The sequence below is a fragment of the Podarcis gaigeae genome (assembly GCF_964106915.1).
Source record: "Podarcis gaigeae genome assembly, chromosome: 2".
In the NCBI taxonomy this organism is placed as follows: domain Eukaryota; kingdom Metazoa; phylum Chordata; class Lepidosauria; order Squamata; family Lacertidae; genus Podarcis; species Podarcis gaigeae.
Genome location: NC_139679.1, coordinates 90,092,825 through 90,111,666, shown reverse-complemented (window position 1 = coordinate 90,111,666; position 18,842 = coordinate 90,092,825). Strand labels below are relative to the sequence as shown.

Sequence of the window (18,842 nt, the reverse complement as noted above, 5' to 3'; positions counted from 1 at the left end):
ACAAATTGGAGAATTATTCTGCAATTATGTTGCATTCTAGTAAGGTTAAGTAAGTTTCATGGTTGTTTGGTACAGTATTTGCAGTGCTGAAGGACTGAACAATTTAGAAAGTGTCACTTAATATTAACACAACTCTTAGTCAACTTTAATTACAAAAGGTCTGAACAGGATTATGTACATAAACCAATGCTGAAATTTAATACACAGTGTTTATACAATACAATATCTATATTAAAATATTTACATTTATAGTAACCAAGAGGGATGACTGAAAGAGTTTGATATTAAAAAACCCCCAGTAGATACTGTACCTACACAGAGCTATGCATTAATTAATATTCAGTTTATCATGATTTTCCCGCAGCCAGGCATGATATACATTCAGCTTATGGTCTTGTGGCTGTACCTGAAAAAAAGATCAGGATGTTAACCATTTTAATTAAGAAATACAAAGATTGTATTAAGCTCAGAGTCTCAAGCACACAAATGGAAACCATTCTTTGGCTTATTGCCATAATTTCAAGTACATTTACTTGGAAATAAGTCCCACTGAACAGCTTTGGTCTTACGCTGCAACTGTGTTTGCTACTACAATATAAAGCAGCTCTGAATCTTCACGGCGAAGGGTTGAAGATAGTCCAGCTTTCTCCTCCACTCTGATGCCTACATATTCTTCTGCAGAGCTTATTGCCGCATCTTCTGCAAGGCATGAGCACAACCAAATGGCAGTGCTACATTGCAGGAAGGAAATATGGGACTCTGCACACCCACCCCATCCCAATGCTGGCTCTGAGTCTATTGCTGCATAGCAGATCACAGAGCTGTACCCACTTGCTTTATGCAGTTGTGGTTCATGCTCATTTACAAGAGAGGGACTGAAGGGAAGCAGAGCCACCTCAGCTTTGTGGAGAGGCAAGCTCTGTCAGGCTCCTCCTTCCAACAACTGCCTGGCAGCAGACGTTACACCAGAGGACGATCATTGGCTGACAGATCAGCAACTTTTGGCTCGTCTCTCTTTTTTGTGACTGCTTTTTGCTATAGAACAGGGCAATCTAGAGCTAGTGCCTGTGTTTGCTTTTCCCCTCCTCCCTCCCAATCGCTTTTCCTTTTGTGTCCTGTCTTTTAGGCTGTAGGCTTGAGAGTAGTGTCTTCTTATTGATCTCTGTTAAGCTGCTCCAGGAAGCTTTTTTGGTTTGGTGGATGAAAAATCATTTAATTAAAAACAAATAAAGGAGAAAGGGCCTGCCCTCACCATAGGTCTTGTACCACAAGATTAAGGGCTTCTTGTTTTAGGGCCTTGGTCATTCCATTATATATTCTTATTTATTTATTAAATTTGTATACTGCCCTTCATCCGTAGATCCCAGGGTGGTTCACAACATAAAAATACGAGATGAAAACCACAAAATACATAATAAAAAGAACAACAACAACAAACCAATAACCCCATCCATCCATTCCCACAACACATTTAAAAGGGTATCAGATGTTATTCATCCAACAGGCATTACAAAAATCAAAAGCAGAACACTTAATCTTTCATTGATTTAAGAAGATGGCAGCATCAGTTACCTCCTTCCACTCATTGATGCAAAAGATCCTGTAAGAGTCGTTTCCATATTTCCCAATCCCATGCAACTCAATAGGATACCTCCACTGCTTGACCAAGTATTCATCTAGGGAACAAACAAACAAAAAACGTACAATAAAATATCCAAGACTGGATTCATTAAATTCACCTTTAAAATTTGTGAAAACATGCATCTTTGAATAAGAGGTGAGCTACACAGAACTTATTTAAAAATCAAAAAAGGGTGGAAAAAAATGGGTGACGTCTAACATTTGTCACTTGGGAATAGTTCCAGTGAAATCAATGTACTTGATTCCAATGGGTCTACCTTGTGTGTGACTTAGGCTGTGTATGCACGTTAAAGCACCTTTGAAACACATTCTTTATTTCAAAGAATTCTGGGCACTGTAGTTTATTAAGGGCTGTTGGAAATTGACACACTGTGTTGGGTACACAACACCTGGTGGGCTGATACTACAAGGAAACACAGCAAGTTATTACTAGCATGCTACATTGATGCTGACAGAAGTGACTAGAACGACATCCATAAATAAAATATAAAGTTTAGTTTCGGTTTTCTAAACTGCAAGACACAGCATAGAAGACATTAAAATGTAGTGTCACAGATGCAGCTCTCCAAACAGTTATCTAAATGGCTGTCAATAAGATCAGAAGTCTTTTTACAGCAGAAAGGAAATGTATAAATTCTGTATGTGGACTTAATTATTTTCCTCAACTTTTCCTCCCTCAAAACCTCCCCACTTCCTCATTTAGTAGCCTCTGTGCTTTTTTTAAAAAAAATGTTCTGTGCTTGGGTAGTTCAGCAATTCAATATGGATGGTTTTCAAAAGGGAAATGTCACCACTGTTCTCCAATCTTTCGCCTCCCACTCCAAATGTTCTTTCAAGGTAGCAGGTTTATGCTCACTTACTGAGGAGGAAGCCTCATACAACACAGTAGAATATAAACCTGAATAGGAGTGCACTGTTAAAAATAAATAAATCCTAATGCCAAATCTCTCAAATATATTTTGTGTTAGTTCTATGGATCTGAAGAACACCCAAGCTTATACAGAGACAACCTTGGAAAAAGAAACTACCAGTAAAAGAATAAAACAGAAATGCAGTTTCATGTGCAGAGCATGCGTGTTCTCATTTCTCTGGATCATAGTCTTTAGTGTTCTACCTCAGTGGCAGCTGGAAAATCTCCAGATCTTGTCTCAGTCATGAAGTCACTAAGTGGCCTTTAATATACCACCATCTCTCAACCATGGCTTCCCATCTGTAATATGAGGATAACAACACTGATCTACTCTGCAGGGCCGTAATTAGGATTTTATGAGATAATGTACTCTTTCTAAAACAAGCTATAATATACATTACATGCCAAGAGTTGCTACCTGAAAATTTGATGATGGTCTTTGCTCTGAGTTCATAAAGGCCAAGAGGTTTAAGCAACTCTGACATTTCCTTCCAGTTTGCAGCTCTTGCTATTTCAGGTGAAGGATATTTCTTGAAAAATTCCCACAGCACAGGGATGGCCATCTTACCTAGTCAGATATAAGACAGTGAATAGTAGGGTTTCTACTGAATTTCTTTGCAAGGCTGGCATAGGCACATATGCTGAATTCCTAATACAGTACAGATAACGTCTAACCTCATGTAACAACTACTAAAAGTAACAAGACTAAGAAGCATCTTCACGTAATCTTCCACACTTGGCATGAATCCTGCTGCCAACGTGTCTTCGGGCCACATGTATGTATAGCAAAACAGACACATGTGTTTACTACGCATTACAATCAAATGACTTCCACAGGAGAAAATTAAGAGTTGTGTGAAGAACTCCCGCAGGACAGAAATATATTTTGTTTCAGTACAGACACAGAAGATGTGTCATCTCAATTTTTAAAGGTATGCATGATCCCAAACTTGTATAATACATTCAGCAAATGGCAAAATTTAAGTCTATTCTAGTCAACCTGCTTATTCAGCATTCATCCTGATTTGCTTACACAAAGCTTAAGATGAAGATAAAATGTGTGCAATCTTTACTGAGCATTCATTCTGATTTGTTTAACGGGCAGCTAAACAAGAACAAACATTCATACTGATTTGCATCATGTTTTCCCATTAGTCATTATTTCATCCCATGCTTTTCAGTGCATTTCCCATCATTTTCCTAACTGCAAAACAGCTTTTTAGGTATTTGTTGCACTAGGATGACTGAACAGCAGAAACCCAAAGTTCCAGTATGTGTTGGAATCCCTCTTGCACAAAATGGTGTCATCATTTTAGTAGCCCTTTTCCCACTTCACATAGGTCAAGGTCAACATTGGCCCTTTTCTCTCTTCCTGGGGAATGTGTGTGAATCAAGCAGAGCCATTTACCATCTAGCCAGCCCCCCACGGGAAAAACTGAAGTAATCAGTTCTGCCCACATAAGAGATTCGTGAATGCTCCCTAGCAGCAGTGTGGGACTGTATAACTGGAAAGCTGCTCAACACTGGTGTGCTTGCAAGTGAGGGGCTGGGCGGGGGGCGGGGGAGAACAAAAGTCTTGTACCTGAGGTCTTATTCAGAAAGATAGTTGCAATGAGAAGTTTCCATGGATCATGAAAGAGTGTTTCTTGGACCAAATTAAAAGGAGAACGAGGTGGAGTCCATTTCCGAAAGGCCTTCCTTCTAGGTGGGCTTGGAGCTATATAGAGGGAGATTCAAAATGTGAAATTCAATTGCCTCTCTTTTATTTAAATACATTGTTTTCCTTAAATCAATCTGTGTCTACAGACAGAAGCAGAAAGAGGATCGTTTTGACTGCCTCTTCCGGCTCTAAGGAGCCTGGTACAGAAACAGCTCTTTCAAGAGCCCAGTGGGATCAGCTGAAGTGAACAACATCTAAGAGATGCATGTCCATGTTGTAAGCCTTCATCTTCATTTGCCCAACTGCAATCCTTACTGGGAATTGTGGTTTATTTAAATCCCACTTATTAAAGTTGCTTCTACAATATCAGTCACCATAGTTTGATTGTAGTTTGTCCTGAAGCAAGACTTTTAAACAACTACAATTCTCCCAAGTCTCGCTGTAATGAGGAACTAGGGTTTGTTTAACATTGGAAGAAGCCTCTGATAGCCTCTGGTGCACAAAAAGAGAGAACACACAAGGCAGTGGCTTATTTACATAGTGAGAAACCATAGTTTCCTAGGCTCACAGTTAGCTTTTTTGACTGGATACCTTACTATTCAGATTTAATTTACTCTCCCAATACCAAACATTTATGAAGTGCTCATATTAACCGAAAGCTGGTAATAATCTGACCCATTAATTTTACCCACTACATGGAAAGGAGTAAGAATTATGGATAGTTGCTGTGTAATCTCTTCTTACCTCACATAAATTCTATCCCAATCTAAAGCACTTTTATTTGGAACCAAGTACCAATAGGACGCTCCTGCCAACCTAGCAGTTCGAAAGCACATCAAAGTGCAAGTAGAGAAATAGGTACTGCTCTGGTGGGAAGGTAAACAGCATTTCTGTGCGCTGCTCTGGTTTGCCAGAAGCGGCTTAGTCATGCTGGCCACATGACCCGGAAGGTGTACGCCGGCTCCCTCGGCCAGTAAAGCGAGATGAGCGCTGCAACCCCAGAGTCGGTCACGACTGGACCTAACAGTCAGGGGTCCCTTTACCTTTACCAATAGGTGAGGTGGGCTTATTTCAAAGTAAATGTGTGTACTTAGCTATGCAAGTGAGAAATACATTAGATTTACTTCTGACTAAATATGGCTAGGATTGGTGTGCAAATTATATTGCTAAATCTTGTAACCCCCCCCCCCCCACAAGCCATTTTCATAGAAAGCATTTTTTACCTCCTTGAATGAATTTACTAGAAAAATATGGACTGGTTTTCCTTCTCTCCACTTGAGGTCTTCGAAAATGGCCCTCTAAAACGTTGAAAAGCAAAGTAAAAAACAAATGCAGATATATATATATAAAACTAAGTACTGCACTATCTTTGTATGTGCCATTCTCTTACAGAGGATCTTCTATTATTAAAGAGTGGTGGATTGGGAGCCCACTGTAGTCTATCCCAGCAGCTACACTGGCTATGTTTGGAAGATCGTTTCTCAGCTTAATAAGCAAAGATGTGAATAAGTCTTCCTTGCTCCTTTCTTTGGGCTTTATCCAATGTAGTGTTAAGTCAGGGTTCCATCAGTTCAAGAATACCTGCAATTGCAACGTGACATGGGACGTGCACTGTAGGGGGGATTTCTGTCACTCTAGCAGTAATCCTTGCACTGATAGGACGAGTTAGTAGAATATCACCTTTTGTGCAAGTGGGAACAAATCAAGAAGTCTTCCATTAACTATGATTTCCCATTTTTTCTGAACCAGGGAGCTATGGCTGATGACTTCAAAGCCATGATTTGAAGCTGACTTATCCAGGCAAGCAAGAGGCATTTATTATGGTTCAAGGAAAAAGAGAAACATTCTAGCCAGGCAAAAGCACTCGAGGATGCAGGGACACTGACAGGGGATGGCAGACTGGAGAGAGTCCCAAGAACCAGACAGAGCTCAGACAGTCACATTCAGCAAAATCATGTGAGCACACTCAGGTAGACAATACTAGCCACACCAAAAGCACAGAGCATGAGGCAAAAAAAGCTCATTTGTACCACTGGCCTGTGATTATCTCCACAGGAAATTTAGAAAAGAGCTCTACTCTGAAGAATATACCTTTTACTGATGTAAAATGGCTTTCATCACTGGTCTGTGACTCAGTAACTTCCATATTGGAAGCAATGTTTAACTCTTGGCTCCCTGAAGGCACCCTGTTTCTCCGGTTTTCCAGTTCTGAAAAGTTTTCATCAGCTGCTACAGAAACTACGCTGGTGGGATCCTCATCACATTTTAAAACTTCTGTGCTTGACTTGTGTTCCAAGATAGCAGCTACTGGTCCAACATGCAACTCCACTTTTGGTTCAGAAACCAGCAGTTCATCCTTTAAGCATGTTTTTCTTTTTCTTGAGCCTCTCTGGCACACTTTATGGACACTATTAAAAATGCATGTATCTTTTTTCCTTCTGGGATTTTTAACAGTTTCTGCCCTTTGACTTTTTTTGGGTTGTTTCCTCTGTCTTGTGTTATGGGCATCATCCAGATTCCCCATTTCTGAACCGCATTTAGCTTTCTTAATCTGGGTCTTCCTCTGAGCAGCACTCCTCTCTTGGGCTGTGAAACATGAATCCTTTGAGGGGTCCTCTGCAGTGGGCCCATCCTGCAAATCTGGCTCACCAGGACTGGTTTGAAATTCCAAAATCTTATTTTGCTTTTCTTCACTGCTTTGTGGTCCAAGATCTAGAGTCTGGCTGCTAGTGATACAGTTCGGTCCTTCTGACCCCAGAGCCCTTGTGCTTGATTGAATACTGTCCCGAACAGAAACAGAAAAATCAAAGTCCTCTGATTTAAGAACAGTCTCTCTGTTCTTTTTAAAGTAATCCAAAAGTGCACGTCTGGATCTGACCTTCACTCCTTGGGGACTAAAAGGGAAAAAGACCATCAAGTAAAAAGAAGTCAAAGGGCAACGTTGAGTGGAATGCAGTGTTGCACAACAGGACTTCACCTGGCAGTGGCGTAGCATGGGGGTGCAGGAGGGGCCGGCCGCACTGGGCGCAACATCTGGGGGTTAGGGGGCGCAAATCCACGGGTTAGGGGGCGTAAATCCACAGGTTAGGGGGCACAAATTACTTGCCTTGCCCCAGGTGCTGACAACCCACGCTATGCCACTGTCACCTGGTTTTCCCCCCTGCAGCAACTGCACCCCCAAAATCAGCTCTGGAGGGTCAGAGAAGGTTCTGAGGGCATGCAGGGGTCAGCAGGGAGAAAGAGAGGATGGTGAAGTCCCATTGTAGGAGTGTACTTTTATTCCACTCTCACACGGAAAGGGTTGGATACAAGTTGTCAACTGTAGCCACCCTGTAGATTATATTGTGGAAAGACAGACTATACATTTTTCAAATAAATATATATTTTGGAAGATCAAAGTTGAAGCTCCAATACTTAAACTATTTGTAAGCTGTTATAAATGCATTTACAGTTAAACAGTGGTGCAAGTACAGCTGCCTTGGGAATTGCAGCAGAAAGATGAGATACAAATGAACACGAACTTAGTATTTGCAAATATTATAAACACAGATGTTTTATACAGCATAGAATCCATCAGCATGATGCTTGGTTGGAGTACTAAAGGGGAACACAAAACTGTGTCCTGACTAGATATGTGTTTCTAATCTTAAGGAAGGAAGGAAGGCTATCTGGAGGATCTGAAGTTGTTGCTCAGCTGAACACTATTATTCTTTGGAAAAAGCTGCCCAATGCCCTCTGCTTCTGGAGAGCTATGGGGGCAGGGGCAGGTTACAACAATTCAGACTTTGAGTCGGAAGAGAAGCAAAGAGTGATTATTATGCAGGAGATGGGGAGAAAGAGGGGGCTCAAACTGTGGTTAAGAAGGAGGAACGGGGGGCTGCTGTGTTGTGGGGGCTGCTGCTGTTGGTGGGACACAGCCCCTTTTTTTCTTGATAGACCATTCAACCCTGGATATGTAGATGAAACAGTACAGAAAATTGCATCTGTCAAATTTCTGAATACCAGGTTATTGTCAAAGCCATGAGAGTTCTGTCAGAAAACAACAGCAACCCCACATAATTTCTTCCTCTCTTTAGTAACACTTCAACAAGCATAAAACATAAAACAGTATATTTACACTTCTCCCTATTATAAACATAATTATGACACTATGGCTCTCAGTGCACCAAAATATCATTTGGATGACATAAGATGTACAATGTCAAATTTTACAATCAGCATTACTGTACCTGACAAAACAGATGTCGTATCTTCCTTTTGTTTTGCCAGACTGTCTTTGCTTTATTATCCTTTCCCATCCTTCAGGAACAGCTTTGCGACACAGAGGAGCCAGGAAAGATACAGTTGCTTCAGACTCTTTGCACCAAGTTAGACTTTCTGTGATGGTCTCAGTATCTTCCTCCTTGGGATCAACACATTCCCCTCCTGCTGTTATAAGATGCCCTTTCTCTTTGTCTGCATCTTCAGTCAGGTGCCTATTACCTATATCACTGAAAGGGAATTATCAGAATATCAGAACAAGTTTCACCTTTTTGTAGCCTTTCCTTAAATAGACATTCGAACCTCTCAATCATTTCAACTGCTTTTTTTTTTTCATCTCCCCCACATTTCTTTTTCGGTTGTTTCAAAACTGGTTTATTTCTGGCAGAGTAAGAGGCAATAAATTTTGCACCTAAAGGTAGAAAAATAAGGTACAACTTAAGCAACGGAGAGCCCTGGTTTTGTTTTTCGGGCTTCAAACACCAATTGCCTAAAAGGTCTGGGTGAATAAGGAGGTCTCCACTGGTGCTGGAAATAAAGAGGGTGCCAGGCAAGCCTTTCTGGGGAGGATTTTCTATAGCTAGGGTGCCATCACTGAGAAGGCCACCTCGGAGGCAGCAGCCCACCTTTCCTCCTCATTTGGTGGGAGCACACAAAGCAGTGGGAATGGGAACCAATGGGGCAATAGAAGCAGGAGGCTAGGAACGGCACAAGTTAAGAATGGCTTTATTCTGGTTTGCAGTACAGTGGTACCTCGGGTTAAGTACTTAATTAGTTCTGGATGTCCATTCTTAACCTAAAACAAAAAAAATTCCTTCCAGTAGCACCTTAAAGACCAACTAAGTTAGTTCTTGGTATGAGCTTTCGTGTGCATGCACACTTCTTCAGATACACAGTGTGCATGCACACGAAAGCTCATACCAAGAACTAACTTAGTTGGTCTTTAAGGTGCTACTGGAAGGAATTTTTTTTGTTTTGACTATGGCAGACCAACACGGCTACCTATCTGTAACATTCTTAACCTGAAACTGTTCTTAACCTGAAGCACCACTTTAGCTAATGGGGCCTCCTGCTGCCGCTGCGCCGCATGAGCACGATTTCTGTTCTCATCCTGAAGCAAAGTTCTTAACCTATTCTTAACACTATTTCTGGGTTAGCGTAGTCTGTAACCTGAAGCGTATGTAACTTGAAGCATATGTAACCCGAGGTACCACTGTATTGCCATAGCCCTCAATCAGACAGAAGACCATCATGTCAAGATGCAGCAGAACGCAGGCGTGCCATTTTTCAAACTGCTGTGACATCACTACATGCAAACGAAAGGTGATGATAGTGAGGGTGATAATAGTTGCTTGCAAAGCAACAGGCCGAGGGGAGCGTTGCCTATTTCAAAAGCCCCGCCCTCGCCATTCCCTCCTGCGTTAAGTCCTTACCTGCCGTCAGGCTGCCCCGTCGCCCCTTGAACTAGCGCCAAGGACATCTTTCCTCTCCTCTCTTGTAAGGCGGCAAATTCTCCCGCGCCTGCTCGTACGGCGCGTGCGCATTCCTAACACGCGCGCCGCCAACCCGCACAATGACAGTAACCAAGAGATCGCTCCCTCCTCTTCGCGCCGGGATGAAACCTCGCGAGCAGCGCGAATTACACCTGAGTGGGCTTTTGCGCACGCGCACTTTCTACATAAGCTCCTCCTCTCTCCACACCGTCGTCCCACTCGCCTCTAATATTAATATTGCGCGTCCTCCCCCGGGCGCCTTAGAAACTGTGGTTGGGGAGAGGGGGGCGGGGAGGAACCCGGCGGAGAGTTCAGACATGCGCAAGAGGCGCTTTTGCGCGTGCGCACAACCAAGGGCGCTTCGCTCGTCGCTTTCCCCCTTGTGCAAAAGGGAAGGAAAAAAGGATGGGAGGCGCGTGGACACTGCGCATGCGTGTTGCCTTGGGTTGCAGCCCGGCGTCCTGAGTACACAAATAAATAAATAAATAAATGAAAACGGGAGTTGGGCGCTGGGGGAGGGGCAGGCAGGGAGGTCGTGAAGGGGATGCGCCGGAGGGGGAAACATGCGAGCTGCGCTGACCTGGAGAGATAAGGCCGAGCAGTGGTAAGAAGAGGAGGGGCCTCCCTCTGACAAGCCTAGAGGGTGGAGTGGGGGAGACTGGGGGGGGGGGGCATGGAGGGAAGGAAGTCGGGGCTTCGACCTCCAGTCAAAAAATAAGGCCTCCTCAGTCCGCTCTCCCTTCCTGCATCACCAGCAAGTCGTGAGGGGGACGGCGTGCAATTTTATCCCGCTCGCGGCAGGCAGCATAAACACCCCCGCAGCGTCCCTCACGTCCGTTTCTGAAGGCAAATGAGTTAATGCAACCAGCGGCAGCAGCAACAGCAAAAACAACTCAGAAAGATGCTTCCACGTTTAAACTGGAAACCACACAGCTGTTAAGATAATGCTTTTGCAGCAGAAAGGGAGCGCGTGGGTTTCCCTTTTTGGTGGAAGGGACACAAAGCGAGACACTGGCAGGTTTCAGTTGTTGGGGGGGGGGTGCGCCTTCCAGAGCCCCTCTGTCCCCTCGACGGTCCTGTTGTGTCCGTTGATGTAACGTTAGATCTTACCCGCTGAGTTGATGTTCTTACGGTTCTCCATCGGTAGGACCGGAACCCAGCCATATGGGCGGGGTGCAAGTAATAAAATAATATTAAAAATCCGCAGTGGCTTTATACTGGTTGTTTTACTCGCCACCTCAATTCTTGTACTGGGCAGGTGGGTGAAGCTTTCATGAGGAAACTTTAACAAAATAAACAGTTGATGCAGGTTCGTTTTTTTCCTAACCCCGTAGGTAGTACAGTGGTACCTCGGGTTACATACGCTTCAAGTTACATCCGCTTCAGGTTACAGACTCCACTAACCCAGAAATAGTACCTCGGGTTAAGAACTTTGCTTCAGGATGAGAACAGAAATCTTGCTCCAGCAGCAGCAGGAGGCCCCATTAGCTAAAGTGGTGCTTCAGGTTAAGAACAGTTTCAGGTTAAGAACGGACCTCCGGAACGAATTAAGTACTTAACCTGAGGTACCACTGTATATATTGCCGCACATCATCTTAAAATTCAAATGATTTGGTTTAATTGAGGTGCATCTTTTTTTTTTGGTACTATCTGTGTACACCTTGTGAAACTGGTCTTCAGCTGGTGGGTTGGGACTCACCTGATTGTCACACCAGCACCATTACTGCTGGGTCAGACCATTGTCCTCCCGTAATCCACCACCTTTTCCGCACAGTGGCCAACCAGACGCCTTTGCAGCAGAACATGACAGCAACAGCACTCTGTCCACCTGTGATTTCCAGCAACTCAGAGTCATAGGCATATTGCCTCAGATATTGGAGGTGGAACGTAACCACCTTGGCCAGTCACCGTTGATAGCCGTGTCCTCCATGAATTTGACTAATTCTCCCTTTTTAATGTATTTTTATTTTATTTTTATTTTTATTAAATATTTTCTTGGTTTACAAAAGTATGTGCAATGTCTCTTTCTCCCCCCCCCCCAGTAACATTTTTTACAGATCAGTTTCATTTGTTGAGACCATCACTGCCCTCTGTGGAAGCAAATGCCATAGTTTAACTATGCACTGCATTATAAACACTCTCATCTGTCATGAATCTTCCAAAATTCAGCTTTGTTGGATGAGCATGATTTCTAGGGGTGTAAGAGTGTGGGAGAAAAAAAATATATATCTAGCCACTGTCTTTATACCATGTGTAATTGTGTAAAAGTCTATCATGTCACCTGTTACCTTTTCTGGAAACTTTAAAAGTTCCAAATGCTGCAACCTTTCCCCTTCATCATTTTGGTTGCCCTTTAAGCATTTATAACTCACATTTCATTGGATACTTCAGTACTACAGCAGAGAACAATTAAATAAAGCAATAATAAAAGATACATAAAAAGATAATATACAATAATTTCAACAGCCATAAAAACAATTGTTTGGCTGAAATGTTGATTTTTTTTATTATTATTGATTGTGTGGGTGAATAAAATCCCCAGTTTTGTCTAGAATATGTACATTTAATATAGATAAATCGCAATGGCTAGAGTAGCTAAATGAATAATAATAATAATAATAATAATAATAATAATAATAATAATTTAAATTTTATTTATATCCCGCCCTCCCCAGCCGAAGCCGGGCTCAGGGCGGCTAACAACAATAAAACAGTACAAAAGTACAGCACAAACAGCACAAACAAAATAAAGTCAGTGTTTTGATGTAATGCTTTGAGTATGTAAATTGCAGCCTTTTGATTTGGCAGATATGAAATGTCTTGAAAATAGTGTGATTGAGGAAATGTTTGAATGACAATTGTGGTATATGAATATTACTCTGAACCTACATCCACAAATTAAATTCTTTTCAAAATACTCATTCTGTAGGGTAGTGATCTATATCTAGAGATCTTGTTTTTTATGTACCATATGGGAAAATATTGGGGATATGAGGAGTTTGGTGTGCCATTTAATACCTTTCTTTGTTTTCACAGTATATATGACCTTGCTTTTAAGCCTGATGGAACTCAACTAATAATTGCAGCTGGAAACAGATTACTGGTACGAGGGTTTCTTTAAAACCACCCACTCTTATTTGTTAGTTAACATCTTGAAATATTTGGTAGATTAATTTATCAAAAGAACTCTTATTTCTTTATTATTTACTATAACACATATGGTAATCTATTGAAAGTACTCTTATCCCTTCTCTATTTAATGTAACACATTTTTTTAAAAAAATCTTACAACTGTGATGTAATTTGACTATGTTAAAAGCTAATTACTTTTTAGCTATTTAACATCTTTAAACAGAGAGAAGGCTCTTGTTTTTGTTTTGATAAATTAAGCTGAGCTGGAAGAAGTCAATAGCTATTTTAAGTAGATACACCAAATTATCTGTCTGCATATTTCATAGATGCTTTTTTCCAATTTCCTAATGTTTGTTATTTGTAAAGTTTGCCTCTAATTTCTGGTTGTGGATTTATGAATGGTTTCTAATTACATGATGTAAGAAGTTAAGTGAAGGTAGGTCTACACCAGCCTTGCAAATAAGCCCATAAAGATACTAGCCTGTGGCTTTTGTTTTTCATGCCTGAAGGCTGGTGGCCTGAATTTCCATGCTGGTTATGAAGAAGGGGAAAGTTCCCTTCTCCAGGTCAATATAGAAATACAGGGTACTAGCCTCTGCTAGAAAAAAAAGCCTTCTAGCAAGAGTTTGTGGGAAAGGGATGGGCTTCCCTTCTTTTGTGACCAACATGGAAGCTAAGCAGACTGGCAGAGGTGGGACAAAGAGACTCATTTCTTCTCTGCCAGCCTGCTCACTTACCTGTATGGCAGGGATGGGGAACCTCTGGATATTGTTGGACTACAACTTTCATTGTCCTTGGCCAGTGACCATGCTAGCTGGAGCTGATGGAAGCGTAGTTCAACAATTATCTGGAGGGTTGCAGGTTCCCCATTCCTGGTGTATGGAGTTTCATGGACTTACCTCCATGGAATTTTTTCTTGCTTATGACAGGAGATTTATTAAATGTAAGGCTAGTCTCTACACTCCTTCGATAAGAGGTTGCTATGCGCACTTTGGAAATTGGTTTGGAGGGGTTAGTGCAATGGTATTCAGAGCTTGCTGAAATAAGACTTTCTCATAACTTTTCAGGCCTGGATTTTCCTTTTAATACCTCTCATTTCTAAGCCCCAAGGAGCAGATTCACTGCTCCTAATGTCAGCTCAGTCTGGCGCTGGCTAGAAGCTGTAACACAGGAATTTATTTTTTGTATCTAGAAGAAACAGAATAGACCTGCCCAGCCCTGCTCTGCTTTACCAAACCCACGATCCCCAGTGGCCTTTATTTGTAACAACACTGGATATGAAAAGAATAGGGTTAGGCTGTTCGTCCTGTTATAATGCTGGCTTCTATGTGTCAGTCCATTAAGAAAATTCCTTGTTGGAGCTGTATTTTAGAAGTCATGTAACTGCTACATTTAAAAAAATGAATAAACAGAAGAGAGCCTGTATCTGGACTGAGAAACATAGGAAGCTGCCTTGGTTTGTCTAGGGCTATAGTGTTAATTTGTGTGCCTAATTCTTAGACTTATCTCTTTATTTTATCTCTACAGGTGTATGACACTTCGGATGGAACATTAATCCAGCCCTTGAAAGCACATAAGGATACAGTGTACTGTGTAGCTTATGCCAAGGATGGTAACTTAAACCTTATGGATTTTTTCAAACCATTAGCATTTGATCAGGTTTCATAGGAACAGAGTGTCATTTGCATTTATATCCAGTCTATTATTCATAAATATTTTTAAAGAAGTATATCTGTATCACCACACAATGTCGGTACAGTCCATACTGTGACAACTGAGTTTCATGTCAGACCAGGGTATATGTAGATACAAGTTTGATTCTTGCTCACCTGAAGTCACTCAACTAATAGTAAACAGTGTCATTGCTTTTCTGTGTGCTTTAGACTTACCAGTTGCAATAAACTTATGTGAGCTTCCATAACATTCCCTAGGTAAGCGCTTTGCATCAGGAGCTGCAGACAAAACGGTGATCATCTGGACTTCAAAGTTAGAAGGTATCCTGAAGTACACGTAAGTGGATTGCTTCATGATTATTTTGCATGCCTTAAATATCAATTTTGAGTATGGACTCCAGCCACTGTTATTAATAATAGTAGAAGGAATATGAACACAGGTAAGAAGCTAAACATGCAAACACAAAGGACATTACACCACTTCACCAGGTTAACGGGAGAATGAGAAAACAAGTTGTGAGGGCTGTTCTCACTTCATGGCTCTTGAAAGGGTTTCGCTGCAGTTACTGCACTTCTGAATCTTATAGTACAGATGCATTCTGGATCTGATATTGTACTCCTATTTTCCTTGTTCACTTCCATCACAGAAACAGATTGGCCCGGCATTGTGTCTGTAAATTCTGCATAATAAACATTATGCTACTGGGGGGGGGGGGCGGGGCGGGGCGGGGCGGGAGAGGTAACTCCTTCAAGATTACTTCCTGAAGTGCTTCTATTCAGCATTAAAGGATAACAATATAAGTTGCTGTCTGATGTGTTCTAGGTAAAGTTTTAGTTACTTATTAACAGCCCATTACCATTTCCTTGTTTTATGTATTTAAGAAACTTTTATTCCACTCACGGTAAAAATTGTCAAAGCAGCTAACATAGCAAAAACTAAAACAATAAGGAGTAAATAAGAACAGTGTTAAAATAGTACCAACGGAAGGAGAGCTGAGTCAGAGCAGAGCATTATACTAAAACCCAGCATAGAAAGGCTTGGGCAAGTAAAAATATATTCCCGTGCCACCAAGAAGACAGCAGAGTCAATGCCAGTCAAATGCACTTGCACTAAGGATTCTAGAACTGGGATGCCACAACTGAAAAGGCACTTTTCATGAGCTGCCACTCATCTCTTTTCTGAAGTTAGGGGGACCACTCAAATAAAGTTCTCTGAATGGGGTCTTGGTAACCAGGCAGGCCTGTGTGGGTAAGGTTTTGCTTAAGAGACTCTGGTCTCTGACTTTTGAACCAGCTCTGGTGCAGTGTTGAGAATCATTATAGAAGTATCTCTGTATTCCTCCCCTCACCTCACACAATGCTTGAACGCTTTATATTTTCAAATAACCATATTGTACCTGAACTATTTTTAAAGCCTGTTGGATTTTGGTTTGATTTGCACTGAGCTCCTGGTAGAGTTGGGTGAGGCTTAAAAAATAAATATCCAAAGTTATTTGTTTATTATGCCTAACCAGTTTTCAGATTGTTTTGTTTCAGTGTTTCTGGTTAATTTGTTTTAGGCACAATGATTCCATACAAAGTGTATCCTACAATCCTGTCACTCACCAATTGGCATCTTGCTCCTCCAGCGATTTTGGTACGTCTTCCTCATCCTTAGTTTCTTAAGGCCAAATCCTATGACTTCACATAGCATTCAGGAATCAATCAGATAGAAATGCAGTGTGTGCTGTACCATAGGTATAAGCAGTTGAAGGACCACAGGAAGTTGCAATACAGCAGCTCAGACTGTCTATTTGACCCTGATCTCAGGCAAATCTCAGGTATCCAGAGCTACTCTTGGCCACTATGAGAGCAGGATGCTGGACTAGATGGGCCACCGGCCTGATCCAGGAGAACCATTGATATTAATGGACCTGTGTTCATCATAGAATAGAATCATAGAGTTGGAAGAGACCACAAGGGCCATCAAGTCCAACCCCCTGCCAAGCAGGAAATTAATCATGCTCATTAATTTCATTGGAACTACTCTGGCTAGGTCTAGACTTAGATACAACAGTTGGTTTCAAATAATCCATCACATAGAATGCTTTTGACCAAAGAAATAACTGATTAAATGTGGAACCTTCTGGTGCAAAGCATGTGCTCTGTCATTGTGCTGTGGTCCCTTTCTTGGCACTGCTATCAGATGGTGCATTGTGGCATCATGTAAAGCCATTACGCAGCACATAAGCTGGCAGAGAGAAGGTGTGGCAAGGGGAAGGACTTTGGGGAGTTGTATTTTGTTAAGATTTAGGAGCTCTTCTCTTTCCCATTCCCTCGTTGTTGTTGGTGTGAATGTTTTCTTATAATGATGAATGAATTGGATGGTAACACTATGCTGTTGTTATTTTCAAGGTCTTTGGTCTCCTGAACAGAAGTCAGTCAATAAACATAAAGTTAGCAATAAGATCACCTGCTGTAGGTATGTAAAATGTAGTTATTTTGTTATTGTAAATATTAAAACATCTAATGAGTTGCCACACGAAAGATTGAGAACTCAAGGCAACATACAATAGAGGTAAAAACAAAACTGAAACAAATCTGACAATACAATAGAATGGACAGCAAAATTGTCCTCTAATGAGTTTGTAGAATTTTATTATACATTTAATTATAAGATAAGGTTCCAGGATGGGTTGGAACAAAAGAGTAAGCAATTAAACTATATCCTTGTTCTTCCTGTGTGTGGCAATTATTCTGTTCACGCTGTTTCTTCCTTTCCTTGTAAGATGTTATGTTTTTCTTTTCCCCGGTTGTTGCTGTTATTCGTCATGCCTTGAATGGAGCTGATATCCCACTGTCGTTCCAGAAATTTCTCCATCACTCCGCCCCATGCTTCGTTGTTTTGCAACTTTAACAACAGCTGCAAAAGTCACTCTGTCCCAGTAAATAACCTTTTGTCACCATTTTCCCTCTCAGCCTGGGAAGAGTGGTCTGTTGATCTGCAGACGACTCAGTAAGGAACTGTACCAGTTGCTTGGCAGTTCACAGACTCCTTTCATCCTTCCTTCCAACTGAAGACATATGAGCAATTATCTTCCAATTAAATTAAATTCCAAGTTCTCTTAGTGTTATTCAGTTCACATCATTAATAATAAAGGATGGGGAAGTTTCCATCGTAAACCTTTTGCAAAATGGAGCTTCCCTCCCATTTCCCTTTTTTTACACAGTTTACACAGTTCTGTTTGATGTTATATTCTATATTTATAATCCAAACTCTTCCATCCTCACTTGTACAAATAAAATGCGAACTAACATTGAGAGGAGGGTTGCTGAATCATAAATGTAGAGAATAAAACTTATAATAAAGAAACCGTAGGCTCCCCCCCAACCATCTTTTGCACTGAATGAAGTCTTATCTCAAGTTCAAACCATAAAGTCCTTACAATTGGTTTGTTCTGTAGTTTGTCATCTCATCTCTTCTAGCATGTGCCTGTAATTTAGTCCAATTAAGCTCTAATTAACAGGAGAACCTCTGCTTCTTAATGGCAGTGTTGGAGGGTTTTCGGCAGGCTTTTGCACTCAGTGCCTCCCTGACCCCCGCATTCCCTGCTGGAGTGAGAGCCAGGTACCAAGATGAACTGCGAGTGAAGCCCGTTCCCCCCTCCATCCCTGGGGGAATTTGCATGGATAATTACCCTCAGTCACCCTTGTTTTTCCTTCACCAACAATCTCCCGTTGTCATGGGGGCTGCTTCCATTAAGGCAGAGTGGAACTGGAAGCCAACCTTTCAGAATCACTATTTAGTTAAACAGAGGTTGCCTTATGCTGCTACTGCTCCATATTCTTAATTAGCATGTCCTCTCCTTCTGAATGCAGCTGCAGTTCATTTGGGCAAATGTATACTTTAAAGCCATATTTGTCAGTGCAGTGGAAGAGTTCAAGGAGTACTTTGTGTCCTCTTGAGCCTTTTATGCCCACCTCTAAGTAAAAGGTATAATTTCTGTAGGCCTCGTGACTCAAATGTTGAGGAGGGGGGAATTTTTTCAAACTGCTTTATTATTGTTGCTATCAAAGGGTTAAAAGGTAGCAGA

At 41.5% G+C, this 18,842-nt stretch overlaps 2 protein-coding genes across 6 annotated transcripts in view; one reads left to right on the top strand and one right to left on the bottom strand.

The window, feature by feature from the left end:
• Positions 1–117: 117 nt before the first annotated feature.
• On the bottom strand, positions 118–10,106 carry MBD4 (methyl-CpG binding domain 4, DNA glycosylase). 4 transcript variants are annotated; one of them, XM_083724404.1, is made up of 8 exons: positions 9,905–10,103; positions 8,441–8,701; positions 6,303–7,105; positions 5,435–5,509; positions 4,134–4,268; positions 2,970–3,119; positions 1,573–1,676; positions 118–406 (listed from the first exon to the last, which is right to left on the bottom strand). In XM_083724404.1, exons 1-8 carry the CDS (start codon positions 9,949–9,951, stop codon positions 329–331), a joined length of 1,653 nt encoding a protein of 550 aa, XP_083580530.1. In that variant the 5' UTR covers positions 9,952–10,103; the 3' UTR covers positions 118–328. The 4 variants fall into 4 exon arrangements, 3 of the variants coding, with proteins under 3 accessions (XP_083580530.1, XP_083580532.1, XP_083580531.1); XR_014560585.1 differs by lacking the exon at positions 118–406 and adding an exon at positions 569–895 and having other exon boundaries at positions 1,270–1,676; positions 9,905–10,105; XM_083724406.1 differs by lacking the exon at positions 5,435–5,509 and having other exon boundaries at positions 9,905–10,106.
• Positions 10,107–10,110: 4 nt separating this feature from the next.
• The window catches only part of IFT122 (intraflagellar transport 122), a 69,488-nt gene continuing 60,756 nt past the window's right edge, over positions 10,111–18,842 (top strand). The window contains exons 1-6 of one of the 2 annotated variants that reach the window (XM_083723250.1): positions 10,111–10,568; positions 13,001–13,067; positions 14,624–14,708; positions 15,028–15,106; positions 16,329–16,405; positions 17,164–17,230. In XM_083723250.1, the coding sequence (XP_083579376.1) occupies positions 10,528–10,568; positions 13,001–13,067; positions 14,624–14,708; positions 15,028–15,106; positions 16,329–16,405; positions 17,164–17,230 (416 nt within the window). In that variant the 5' untranslated portion in view covers positions 10,111–10,527. The remainder of the gene's footprint in view (positions 10,569–13,000; positions 13,068–14,623; positions 14,709–15,027; positions 15,107–16,328; positions 16,406–17,163; positions 17,231–18,842) is intronic. The other variant, XM_083723251.1, reaches the window with a different exon arrangement.